The sequence below is a fragment of the Mercenaria mercenaria genome, chromosome 18 (genome assembly GCF_021730395.1).
Source record: "Mercenaria mercenaria strain notata chromosome 18, MADL_Memer_1, whole genome shotgun sequence".
Lineage (NCBI taxonomy): Eukaryota > Metazoa > Mollusca > Bivalvia > Venerida > Veneridae > Mercenaria > Mercenaria mercenaria.
This window is the reverse complement of record NC_069378.1, coordinates 18,086,908-18,101,015: the sequence shown is the minus strand read 5'-3', so window position 1 is coordinate 18,101,015 and position 14,108 is coordinate 18,086,908. Positions and strand designations below refer to the sequence as shown.

Sequence of the window (14,108 nt, the reverse complement as noted above, 5' to 3'; positions counted from 1 at the left end):
AAAGTTCTTGAAAATCATTTCCTATGTATAACTACCTTTTTCGCTTGTGTTTTGAACCAATGCATTTTACAAGAATTTAATACATTTTAGAATAAGTAAACCAAGAGCAAGTTGACAATAGCGCAAGTGTCGGCTAACCGTATTGAAAATGATATAGCAAAGTGTCAGTAGCATATAACATATCTTAAATGGCAATTACCTAGAAAAGGTATTTCATGGTAGCAGTAACACTCCAGTGTCATCTGAATGACTTTTCAAGTCTAGTGAAACAGTATGATTAGCAGAATTACGATTTTAAAAAGCAAAAAACCGAACGTACAAGAAGCGACTGTTAACGGCGATTATTTTATTCTACTAGAGCGTCATTTTTACACATTTTTGGTTTTTATTTGGTTTTATTTATTTTAAGTCGAACGGTAGGGCCGGGGGCAAAATATCATGTTCCGACGGATAACCGTTTTTTTTTTCTGGCCTTAAACCATAAATTGTTTATATAACTGAATAAATTTACAAAAGATAACGCCACGACCCTCTAACCCATTCACGATTTGTTTTTATACCAATACTAACGTGTGTAAAAGTGCTTTAGTATGATGATACAGCTAGTCCATATATGCTCTTATAGGGGTTTTGACCCTTTATAAACTTGTTCAATGGCGCTATCAGAAGACGGAAAATGATATACCAGGACCACATGGACTTCCGTTGATAGGATGTGCACATAAAGTTCATGCCGATAATATTCACTTCCAGTTTATGGAATATGCGGAGGCATTTGGCGAAATATTTGAGATTCAAATGTTCGTCGATACCTTTGTCGTCTTAAATAGCGAGAGACTCGTACGGAAAGCATTTGCAGATAAACAATACAATGAATATTTTAATGATAGGGTTGATCTGTATTACGGCCAACATTTCAATTGTCGCCAGAAATCTTTGGGGACAACAATTGACGGTGCGGGAAATGTACATAGAACTACTAGAAAGGAATTCATAAAAGCTATGCATGTTTACGGTAGTGGCCTGCAAGACCTAGAAAACAACGTGATGACAGAGATGGAACTGCTGGTCAATCGGATAGAAAATATGCACGGGAAAGAAATGCAGTGTTTTGATTTATTCCGAAGATCATTATCAAATATAATGTCATTGGTGGTGAGTAGACACCTGTTTTTCTAGTTTGCAATCACTTTACATTAGCATATATATTGGATGTGAGAATTCCTAAGGGATTGACAGACATAGTAATAAAAGTACTCGATCTGACTTGTTGATTTAAAACGTGTTCGACACGGCCAAAGGGCACGTAATTAAAATATACAATGTCACTGTCCATAGTGCCTTTCATTTGGGTTTATCAAACTAGCGTAGAGTACACATCCAAAAATAATGTTTTATTTATGTTACACGCGTGATAGATTTTTAGTATTGTTTAAACGGAACAGTCGCTAAATAATGTTTGATATTGTAGTGCAGAGCGAAATGCGTTGTCACATCCGGGAAAACCTTATTCAGTAAACCATTATACACAGGAAGATCTGAGAATTGAACTATGGCATCAATATTTTATCATTGATTAAAGTTTAGATATCAGAGATTATTACATACACGTTTCTATTCCCTGTTAAGTTACACTGGTACCGGAAACGTCAATATTTTTCCATACACTGACGCCTGAATTTCATATCGGGTGCGTGACGTAATTCAGTGTTTGATCTTGCATTATTTTTTTTTCTATTTTGTTCAGTATTGTCAATCCTATTCAGGCTATTGAACAAATTTATGATACTTACATTATATTTATACGTGCAGATGTGTATGTAATAAAAAGGTTATTATCTTTACATCGGAAAATATGCACTCGTTCTTCAACGGAAGAATATTGCGCTCCTAAAGTCTGAGAACTCGTGCATATTTCCCGATACAAAGCTAATAACCTGTAATTATATATTACTCGAAAAAGGAAGCGACTGCAATATATTGTCAGATGAATATGTATTGGGATAATAACTTTTATTTGCGTACGAGTATACGTTTTGCAGTTGTTTGAATAATAATATGAATTATCACGGTTACGAACTTACATGAATGAAATTACGTTCTTCATGCAACTCAAATGCGATCTCAATATGAGATCGCCCTTATATTAAATTCATTTCGTATAAACGTTACTAGTACAGAATTTGTTAATGGTTTCTTTCAACATATTGTAGGATACTAACTACATATTTATCCATATAATTTAGTTCAGCGACAGCGTCATTGACGACAACGACCCTGACCTTGACATGTTTTGGCAGCATGTAGATGCAGCGGACTTCTTTCTAACCCCGGAGGTTAACATTATCATGAACACGTTCCCATTCATGCGATTCATTCCTGGAAAATTTAAAGAAGAATACAAAAAATGCAAAGCCTCGTATGACAAAATTGTGCAACGATACTTTTTTGATATAAAGGTAAGAGTATTCAAAAGATAATAGGTAAGGGTAGATTTCTCGGAAGCACAGAGCACCAAAAACACAGCCCCAGAGCCACGCATTTACATAGTAGGCCCTCAACAAAAAGAAGCTGTAATGGAAAAATATTTCAGACGGGTTGCTTCAAACATCCAACAAGTACATATTAATTTAAGCTAAATATTGATAATGGGGAAGGAAATGGTAAGTGGCGAAATAGGGTCGGGGGTGGGGGTGGTGGTGGTGGTGTGTGTGGGGGTGGGGGGGAATCCGAAGGGGAAAGTTGAACAAGGACGAATATACAAGGGAAAGCCATGTTCTTTAAAAACAGTCGCACTACAACGTAAACCACAATAGCGCAGACACTCATGTACCAAAGATAAACACACAACGACGATCAACTGAATAACATAGAAAAACGAACAAGCAACACATAAGAAAACAGTAGGGCACCGTTATAGACTCACAAGCATACAAACGCACCACACAGGTAGGAAAAAAAACGTTAGGGATACAACAGACAACGATGTTTACAGATGAAAGGAATATATAAACTAGTATACCATGACTTGTGTATAAATACTTTGTCTTCAAGTTAGAATCTGTTGTTTTGAAATTCATTTAGAATAATTATTATTAATCATTTCTTTCTTGTCTGTTATTCATATATTCAAAATTATGTTATTTATGGATATGGCTATTTAAACTTTACTTGAAACATTTTTGTTATTTCTTCGCGACATCGAGTTATCGTAAAGTATCAGTCATTTCACAACAGAACCAAATGAGTTTTTATGACCTTTACTATATTTGCAATAAATACTATTTCAGGAATTCCGCCTGAGTATATTCTATATTTCTAGATTTTTCTTTCAATGTATTTCTCAAAATCTGTCGGTACAGAAAATATCGATGTTTTGATACATATGATTGCAAATACGACTTTTCCTTGCTATAATAAATACCTTATTAAAATGTAAAAGAAAGTGTTATGTGCTACGCATTTGATTTCTGTAGGAAAATCACGTTCCGGGCGAAGTTCGAGGTATTATTGAACACTATCTTGAAGTGCAACGAAAACAAGTTGAATCTGGGAGTGACATATTCTTCACCGATGAAAGAATAATTGCTCAGTTGACCGAAACTGTAGTTGCAGGTAAAATATTTAAGTACTGGAAAAACACAGGACCTCTGAAATACTCGTTAAGGTAATTGCTTATTATTATGAGAATGATGCTAGCGTTCATTTAAGATAGTTACATAAAAGCAAAATGATATAGTGGTATTAATGTTTCGAATATGGAGAAATAGAAATATAATTTAATATTATTAATATGAAGTTAGAAAATAATTCTTGTAAGCATTTGATATATTATATGATGAGCATGCATGCATACAAATTATAACCACAGGGAGTGATTTCAGTCAATCAATTCTTTCCTATATTCGACAGGCCGAAATGAGAAATCTAAACCTAGGAAAAATATGAAAACTTCAAGAAAAAGCTCTGAATATGTACGATTAATGTACATGTACATGATTTAAGTAGATATTTTTTAACGTTTAAACGACAGTTCATGACTTTTGTATTTGCGATATCATATACTGGAAATATTAAAATCTATATTCTGCAATTCCTTTCACGTGTTGTATGTTTAAGGGGTATATCCCTCTGTTGGACCCAACTATCAAAATTTCTGACACTGTTCCCCCAAGCCATGCAATAACACTTTTAGCTACCGGCAAGCCTCACCCGTTCTTTTCATTAGTTTTAGATTAGGTTTGCTTTTCTAATACACCTTTCCAAAATTATAATTTCTAAATACAATGTGTAATAGGAAGGATGCTAATAAAATTTGATTTAGGAGGTAGTATAACTTAATATTTGTGTGTGTGCATGACCAACCGGAAGGTAACGTGAGTATTTACGATAGCGTATAGGACAAAACTAAATGTGTTTTTATGTTCATTCGTCTGAAAAAGAAAATCATTAAACAGTCTCTAATCTGATGCTTAAAGCGACTAACGAACACATTGTGATTTGATTTTAGTTCATCGCCGAAAGGCAAGATGCCGCCAATGTTTCGTATATTTACATGAAACAATGGTTGACTAGTTTGTAGTTTCAAGAATTAAGGGTACATTCGCGTTTTTGCAATTTTCCCAATGCACTTCTATAAACCGTTGCAGCGCTTTATTTTTGTTAACATTGATAAATATAGAACGAGACGCGACAGTATTTTTGACGCTATCATTACATGCGCAGCAAACCAAATCTACGCATGCAGTTTGAGGAATTCAATTTATAGACTCGTCTACTGATTAGGCACCTTTGCCTTATTTAGGTAAGAACCACTAACAAACTGAATAACATTATCTAAGCAACGGACCGTTATTATTAAGTTACTTACTTACTTAATCCTCTTCGTCCCGAACGGGCATGAACAGTACATCTCCACCTGTCTCTGTCGTTGGCAGCGTATTGTGCCTCGTCCCACGTGAGGTTGTTTGGTATGCATTTGTATTTGTTGACGTTTCTGTAACAGCTTTTGTCTTACAGGATGGGGGTGTTAACTCCATGCCCAACCCTCCTCCTTTATCCGCTGACCTCAAAACCGAACTATAGGTAGCGCTAAGTATTCTTAGAATTGAAAACAAAGCAATAACTTAAACTTAAGTCAATATACTAAGTTTACGATTTAGTCTGTGATTCATCATTGATGATTAGGGTATTCCTATTATACCATTTCGTCGGGAGTTCGATCCCCAATATCTTTCAGTTTGCAATACATACTTTTTGTAAAATTGTTTTTCTCTGGTTTCTAATTTATTGTTCTATTTCTTATTTTCGTATAAAATTGGTAGTATCTTTAAATCAATCGATCCTGAAAATATGGCCGGGCAACGCTTTTATTAAAGTGAAGTGTAAGATTGTTTTAAAACTAATAAAACTAACCCATACAGCTTTAAACATATCACAAGAAAGCTTTAAAAACATTAGATCATATTAAAGGTAGAGTGTATCTAAACATAATTACGTGTCATGTTAGAACTAGATTTACTAACTCGTTTTGTCTTCATTGAATCGTATTGAAGAAAAAGAAAATCCATACAGTTTAAAGACAAAATTAAACGGGTCTGGGAATCGAACTCACGACGAAAACGTATAATATGAATACCGTTACCGCTCGGGCAACTGCATCGTTAACGTACTAAGTGTACTGACTTTATTTAATGTTATTGTTCTGTTTGTTTTAATTCAAAACGTCATAATACAGTGCGAAACCTATATGTGTGCGCTCTATTGATAAATATGTTTGGTGTTATTTTCTCTCACTGTCACTCTTCAAAGTGCTCGCTGACGGGAAGTTTTATAAACCGGGAAAACCTTATCAGAAATTGTAGACGAATGTTTTCATCTTCAGTTTATTAGGAAAACAACGATTTTCAACAGAATGTGATGAAAAATACATTGTAAGATTATCAGATGTGCGGCATATAGGTGAATATAGGAAAAGTTTGATTTCTTAAATCTAACTCCACGATGTGTGGGTTAGTCGCTTGAATAGTGCTGAAATAATGAATAACTTACCATAGTAACTATACAAACCATTTAGAATGACGTCATCAACGTCATGACGTGACGTGCCGGTTATCGCGCAAAATTAATAGCTTTTATCTTGAAAGTACGTAATTCTGAGCATTTTCTTATTTGAGCTGTTTATAAAGAGCCATTATTTGCCGAAATATTTTATAAGTCTTTCGCTTTGAAAAATGACCAAAATTTTGCGGCTTTTATGTATAATATTGAACTGTTATGCGGAATGAAAGAAAGAAATTGGTTTATAGTAACTGATGTTATTTGGAATATAGTTTGGTGCAAAGTGACTTATTACGGCCATTTTCAAATAAAAACTGGGCAGTTTGATTTGTAATCATATTCTTTCTGTTTCTATTGATAATTTGGTACTTATATACTAAAACTATACTCTAAAATTGTTTCAGCAGAAAATAGCGATATCTTATATTGAATTAATGTTGCAATCGAAACGAACCCAGAGACCTATATATCTAAATGTAAAATTCAATGGCGTTGACACTTGTCTATCTATGGAACACAGTTTCAGCTTTTTTATCTGTATTTCAACACTATCCATGAGAATAAAATTTGCAAGAATATAAAAATGTCAGAGGAGTACTGCTGTAAGTAAATGCAAATAAAACGAACGTATTACCTACTTTATGGGTCAGTCACACTTCACCGTATAGAGTTAACGGACGCCCAACGTAAAGAAAAATTGCGACAGAAAGTTATCCTGTGACGAAAGGCATCCCCCGCTGCAGATCGGTGCTTTCGCGATCGGTGTACGGGGCGCATAAAACGAACAAAACGCACAATGACCGCAAGATTAATGCACATATACTAGACGAACAACGTTCAATTAACGGACATCACCGTACTAGTAACGGACTTGTACCGCGTAAAACGTAAGTGCAACGCACGAGAAACTGACAAAACGTTCTTCAAACGTTTGACGAATGTATTGTCAGTTATCGTACGTTGAATATACGTTACATCCGTTGCATGGCCGGTATTAGTCCGGCTGTGAATCAGGTCCGCCGGACAAGAATGGATGTGAACCGGACAAGCACAGAATAAGAACGCACGAGTAACGAACAAAACGCATGCCAGCACAGCTACCGTACATCTAACGGACAACTTTATCCGTTTGTGTACGTTCAAAATTTTGAACATCTCAAGACCATCCGCTCGATGGAACGAACATCGCCGGGCAAGGAGTGCATGCGCCGCATGAGAAACGGAAAAGAAACGCATGCGAACGGACACGAACGGATGAAAAATTTTGTTATACGTTGGACGTCCGTTAACGCCATACGGTGTTTCTCTAGTGTGAGAATGAACTAAAATGGATCATTAACGCGGACTATTAGGACCAAAAATGCTGTAGTGACTGACTTATTAGAAATAAAATATTTTGAAGCTACATTAAACAAGAGAGGTAAATTTATTTAATATTATGATAAAAAGCAAGATATAAGATACTTTAAACATCTCTGTTGCCATGGATACTTTTAATGTTCAGATTAAAAGGTCATCATGTAAAGTGTTTAATATTCTGCTAATAATATTACCGTAGTATACTATTTTGGTCATAAAGAGAATGGCACTGAAGCGGTCCAACAATCCGTTATCATACTTAGTTGTTTAAAAATGTGAGAAAATGTGTTACAATGGAAACACGAGCCCGCGGTATATACATCAAAAAGCTTACGTGCACATATTTCAATATAAAATACCTTTGGAGGGTAATTTGCTTCAAACCAGGATAACAATTGTACTTGAAGTGACAGTGATGTGTTAACGAATTTGATATTATATCAGCTGAAACATTTAATTAGGAAACACAATAAATTGCTACGGTTCAATTAATTTGAATTTCCTCCAGTGACAAGGTTATATTACCTCCTTAAATTAAAGCAACTAACCCACACATTGTGATTTGTAATTATCAAAATAATTTATCACCGAAAGGCACAATGCCGCCACTGTTTCATATATTTACATAAAAAATGATGGATGACCATTTTATAGTTTCCAGAATTACGGGAACATTCGATTTTTTTTGCAGTTTTCTCATGAACTTTTATAAACCGTTTTATTTGACCTGGCGGGGCGGTGTTAACCTCTGGCTAATGCAAATAATAGTAATCACTAAAAACGAGCAAAATAGGTAGAGCTACAGTGGTTACAGTGTAAGGTAGATGCCAGTGAATAATAAATCAGGTTGCCCAATATACTACATATCCTGCACAATATTGCAGTGGACCGTCACGAAACCCGCCCCGCCAGGTCGATTAAAATTGATTATAAATATAGAACGTTTTTAGACGCTATCATCACAAACGCACGACGAAAAAGCGTAACCGCTCTAGGCCAACGAGAAACCATTGACTGCATCTTATACGTACTAAGTGTACTGACTTCATTTACGCTATTGTTTCGTTTGTTTTTATTTTATTTCAAATACGTCTGCGCTCTATTGATATTCACGTGATGTTTGCTGACGGTAATTCCATTTTCTATAAACCGGGAGACCCTTATCAGAAATTGTAGATCTTAAATATATTGGAAAACAACGATTTTCAACAGAATTTGATGAAAAATATGTTGTTAGAACATCGAATATGCAGCATAAAGGTGAATATAGCAAAAGTTTGATTTTTTTTAAATCTGACACAGCTATGTCTGGGTTAGTCGCTTTAAGCGTTATAAATAACTATAAAGAATTAAATTACTGTGAACTGACATCTTTCCTTATTGTAACTTATCGAGTACTTCTGAAAAGCGTAAAATGAATATATAATTTTACTAATGTAAGTTAATTACATCGTCAACGTCCGCTTTGCATTAAGCCAGAAATTGACGATTTGATTTTGCTTTATAGTCAAATTTCTAAATATTAATATTTACACGCTTAAAGCCCCCCACTGCCGTGTATATAGGTAATTTTTATCAGGTACGAGTTTTACAGAAGTCAATTTAGACCAGAAAAGTTTGTCGGTCACAAGCTATTTGCACTACCACAGTATTTTTACTGAAGCAACAAAGTTTTCACTTTTAGTTTCTGCCGACCAGTAAATTTAACTGTGTTTATTAACATTTTATGACCTTCCGGCAAAGGTTGCACACAGGTTTATTGGACACTGGTTATATTGAACAATAGCTAGACCGCATGTTATTAAAGGATCAGCGATTATATTGATAAAGAAACATCAAGCACCCCTCAGTTTCTAAATAGAAACTCCTAATTACTTACAGGTGAATGACCCTTTCGGGAAAGGTCATTTTTGATGTAAATAACAGGTTAAATTATTTGACAATATTATATACCCTTCTCAAATGCGCTAATTTGATTGGTCGGAAGGGGTGCACGCGCGGGTCCGCAAAAAGCGATATTGACGCACAAATGTGATAATGACTTGTGATATCACTTTTTCTGATATGTATGAAATATGTGCCAGTCAAATAAGTGCATTTGAGAAGGGCATATAATATAACAGTTATAAAGTTATGTTTCGGTCAATATGTGTTTTTACGGACTGCGTCCTCTGTCAATTTTTACAGGTCCGTAAAAACACATATTGACCTCAACCTTAGTCAATAACTGTATATTACATTCTAACACGACCAGCAAATAACCTACATACATGTAGAGCAAAATCTATCTCGGGTTATTCTGCAATAAACCACTCGCGTGCAATGACGTCATCCGATCCAGGTGCGTAGCACGGTCGTAAAAAGTAGTTACCATTTTTTAACACTGTTGTACTAGTATGTCGTGTTAGAATCGATATAGCAAGTTCCCAAGTGTGATTTATCGTAGAATAACCCGAGTTCTTCGTTCTTATGCGAAGTAATATATCACTCAGGCCTACGGCCTTCGTGATATATTCTTACGCATAAGAACTCAAAACTCGGGTTATTCTACGATAAACCACGTTTGGGAACTTATTTTTTCTTAATTATACGCAATTAAAATGATTTAATTCATTACACTTACGCACAGTGATCATTACAACTACTTCAATACGTGTTTGACTATATTGGCGTGTTTTAGGGGGAATATTAATTTTATTCTGGACCTTCATAGTGGCTTTAAACATCAAAACGTTTATTGTGCAGGTGGTTATTTGATGAATAGATACCATGTCGTAACACTGTCTGCACTGTACCGCTATATATGCAATCATCGGTCCAAAGATACCGGTTTTTGTGTTTCATCAGGATTGTTATTGATAAAACAGAAAAGCTTTCCTCTGGTATAATTAAAGAATAAATCAAAGGATCGGCTTAAGCAGAATCTTATTATTGAACTCCGTGATCCCAAAGGACCAGCAAATTTAAAAACACTGAATCCAATTACATAGAGATAGTTTACGGCCGCCGCATGGAACTTAAATAAAGATTACTGAGTAAATAGTTCAGCAAAAGTAGACAAAAACGGTATCTTTATTCTACCTTTTTACCATGCATTGTATTTGACCGCTATACAATATTTTAGGCATTATTACAACATTGTCTGTCTTGACAAGTTCCATGCTTGTGCTGTTGAACCACCCAGAGTATCAGACCAAAATACAAGAAGAACTTGATCGTGTCATTGGCAGGGGACGTCTCCCAAACTACTCTGACAGAGGGAAGTGTACCTTCCTGAAAGCCTTTGGCATGGAAGTACACCGCTACATAAATGTAGGGCCTTTACAAATTCCTCATTACTGCCGGAAAAGTATAGAATTCGAAGGATATCACATTAGGCGAAACAGCGTGGTAAGTACATTATTACACAAATATGTTTACCTTTTAAGTTCTTTATATATGATAGATTATAAAAGTATTACACGTAGAGATAGACCCTTAAGGATGACTGCCCGTAATAGGCCTCAATTTCACCAAAGCGTATATACAACTTGATAATGTAAGCTTTGAAAATGTCTAACGAAAGAAATAAGGTGCATATTGACAAGTTATATAGTAACAAAAGTTCTCAAAAATTTCCTTTAGATTACCTCCCCTGATAATTTTGGTTTTTCATGAATTATCCCCCCTGAAAACTAGAAAAAAAATAAATTTTTCGTTTTCCCTACGGTGAATTTTAGATTTCTTTTTGATATTTGTATCAGAATCATATAATGCAGCTTTCTACCGCAAAATTTTCTCGAGACTCAAGCTCAGATTCTCATAATCAAAGAAATTATATATTTCCCATAGGCATCAATGTTAACTTTAATACCGATTATCTCCCCGAAAAATGATAAAATTAAAAAAATCTCTCGGTGAAATGTTTTTGATTTTAAATGTCTTTAAAGTGACCAAATTTCGTTTAAATATTACCATCCAGTTACAAGATATGAAATATGGCTATTACACCATGTTATCCTTAAACATTAATATTAGAAGACATTAAATAATGTCTAGAAATTGATCAGTCATTTCAATAACCACAAATAATTTTACAAACGGGAAATTTATTAAAGTTGAATATATATCAATAACTGAAATTATCTTATTTAGCTGAAATCCACAAAGAATGACAACTCTTGCCTGAGGCAAGTACTTACAAACAGAGATATCTATTAGTTTACTTACCTTGCAATTATAGAATTGAGAGGAAAATGAAAACGGTTTAAGACACACAATTATATTTTGACACAACAAAAACATATAGGATATATTCATATGAATTTGATTTACCCATACAAGCTTCTTTAGATGTTTTGTTAGGTTACTTATGGTAAAATGACTTTTAACAAGCCTAATATAAAATGAAATATGATTGCTCTGAGGCTGTGTTTTAAGTGCTCTGTGCTTCCGAGAAATCTACCCTTACCTATTCTCTTTAGTATTTTATAGTGAAGAAAAATCATTTTGTTTGTATCAAAATGTCATAATAGGTTTTGCTATACATGATAAGTAGGATTAGTAAAAATGCAGTTATATTGATCTGAAATTTCCTATGCCTATTACACATATTTGAATAAGGATTCGTTTAGATTGGGCTGCGGTCTTTGAGCGTGTCCTTTCTTGTTGAACTGTCGAATAATTTACATATTAAATTTTTATGCACGTTTTCTGTTGTTGAACTTGAACATGTGGCTCGCTTTGACTAATATGTATTTGCAAAATTGTTACAATATTAAATAAACATACACGATCTTGTATATCATATGTTGTGCCTTTGAAAAAGAAATGTTTAAATTTTATTGAACGTAGTATAATATGAACCATTTCGACAAATTGTTTTTGTTATAGCCCATTCGTGTTGTAAGACGGTATGCTTTGAATAAAGGTTTTATTTGCCAATTTGTGTCAACGTGTGTTCACGAGTGTGGGAAGGACAATCGTCAACGTTTTGTGTTTTCACGTTTCATTTTACAAAAGTTGGTATTTAATCTTGGTTTTGGTGGGTCTAACCGCATTGTGGTTTCTAACAGGAAATGTGTCGATGAAGCTTGTTTTAACTGATTATTTTTGACAACAATTTTATTATATGAAGGTATTAAGCAATGCGTGGTATATTCATCACGATGAAAAAATCTGGGGAGATCCTTGGACATTCCGCCCTGAGAGGTTCTTGGACATAGACGGCAATCTGTTACCAGCTGAGCACAAGCTGATTAGAAGGTAAGTGAATTTGTTAAACGACTATGTACGACTAACAGACAGTGTGTGCTGTATATCAACAAGATAAATATTAAAATAAGAACTTACATCCTTTTTGTGGCGTTACTCGGTTTCATTCAATATATACACATAAGACATGTTCTTACACATATAAAACAAAAGAATTTAAGTACATGATCAACATGAAATATACATTAAATTTTATTGAAAACTGTTCATACCTTCATTGTGCAAGTTTGCATATAGATTACAACCAACTCATATATGTAAAATAAGATCGATTCGATGACATTTGCTGAATATATTGCACTAACGTGACAGTTAATAAACGATTTAGAGATACTATACGTGCTCACTTGCATTACTATACCAATTGTCTCATGTTTTCAGCCACATACCATTCAGTTGCGGTCCACGGAATTGTCCTGGGGCTGTGTTTTCAGAAACACGATATTTTCTGTACTTGGCGACCCTGTTACAACGCTGGCGTTTCAAGTTTCCTGACGGAAAACAGAAAGGTTGTGACCCAAGAAATTTAGACAACTATGATCTAAAAGTAACTCTCAAAGCAAAGCCCTTTTCCATCTGTGCAACTGAGCGATAGTAGAGGTCATTAATTACACTTATAATTTGATAATTTGATTATTCAGTGTCTGAAGTAAGCATAATTAAAATTCTTGATTAGGATTTATATACATGAGTGGGTATCCTAGTATATATACGTACTGTGTAAGATCAGAAGGGTGTTTGACAACTTTACCATTTTTTGTAATTGGTGTGATGGATTAGATATATTAGAATACGAGAGTCATTCAAAATATAATGCAACCATTGCTGTAATTCCTTTACAGAATGATAAGATGCACATCAATAAATCATCCTGATATTGTACCTTTGGCTACAGCCATCATTCACAGTTTGCCGACGGTTTTCTGTTACCAAGCAACAGAAGAATGTCTATAAATCCTATATGACTGCGTCATACTCAAACGGTCACGTGACATTGGAGCCCTATAAAATTTTGATAAATAATTTCTTTGCAAACTGACACGGCAAACTTGTATACAAGTGAATATAAAATCATTTCTTAGGTCTCGTGAGAATCTAGAATAGCTGTAAATGTTTATATCACGTCATTTGTGAAAGCTGCCCTCATTTATGCTCCAAATTACGCTTGTCTTAATATATTATTAAAAGATAAAAGAGATAAAATTATTCATAATGGTAATGCGTTACATAGCTGTCGTAAAATGTATTTATCATGAACTTTTACATCCCTGAAACAATTATCACTTAACACACAGCAACAAATGAATGTTTATAGAAAATTTTTGTGTTTTTAAACATGACTGCTAAAATGTTTTGGTAATGCAATGCCTTATTTCTTTTAAGCTAAATAAATGCTACCAAACAATGGAAATAAACACGTACATATGACGAACAAA

At 34.4% G+C, this 14,108-nt stretch overlaps 1 protein-coding gene across 1 annotated transcript; it reads left to right on the top strand.

Annotated features, from left to right (window-relative positions):
* The first annotated feature begins 7 nt into the window (after positions 1-7).
* LOC123537876 (cytochrome P450 2C31-like) lies at positions 8-13,898 on the top strand. The gene is made up of 6 exons (XM_053530250.1): positions 8-1,155; positions 2,247-2,459; positions 3,477-3,615; positions 10,544-10,809; positions 12,536-12,663; positions 13,054-13,898. The coding sequence occupies exons 1-6, from the start codon at positions 757-759 to the stop codon at positions 13,265-13,267; spliced, it is 1,359 nt and encodes a 452-aa protein (XP_053386225.1). The 5' UTR covers positions 8-756; the 3' UTR covers positions 13,268-13,898.
* The last annotated feature ends 210 nt before the right edge of the window (positions 13,899-14,108 follow it).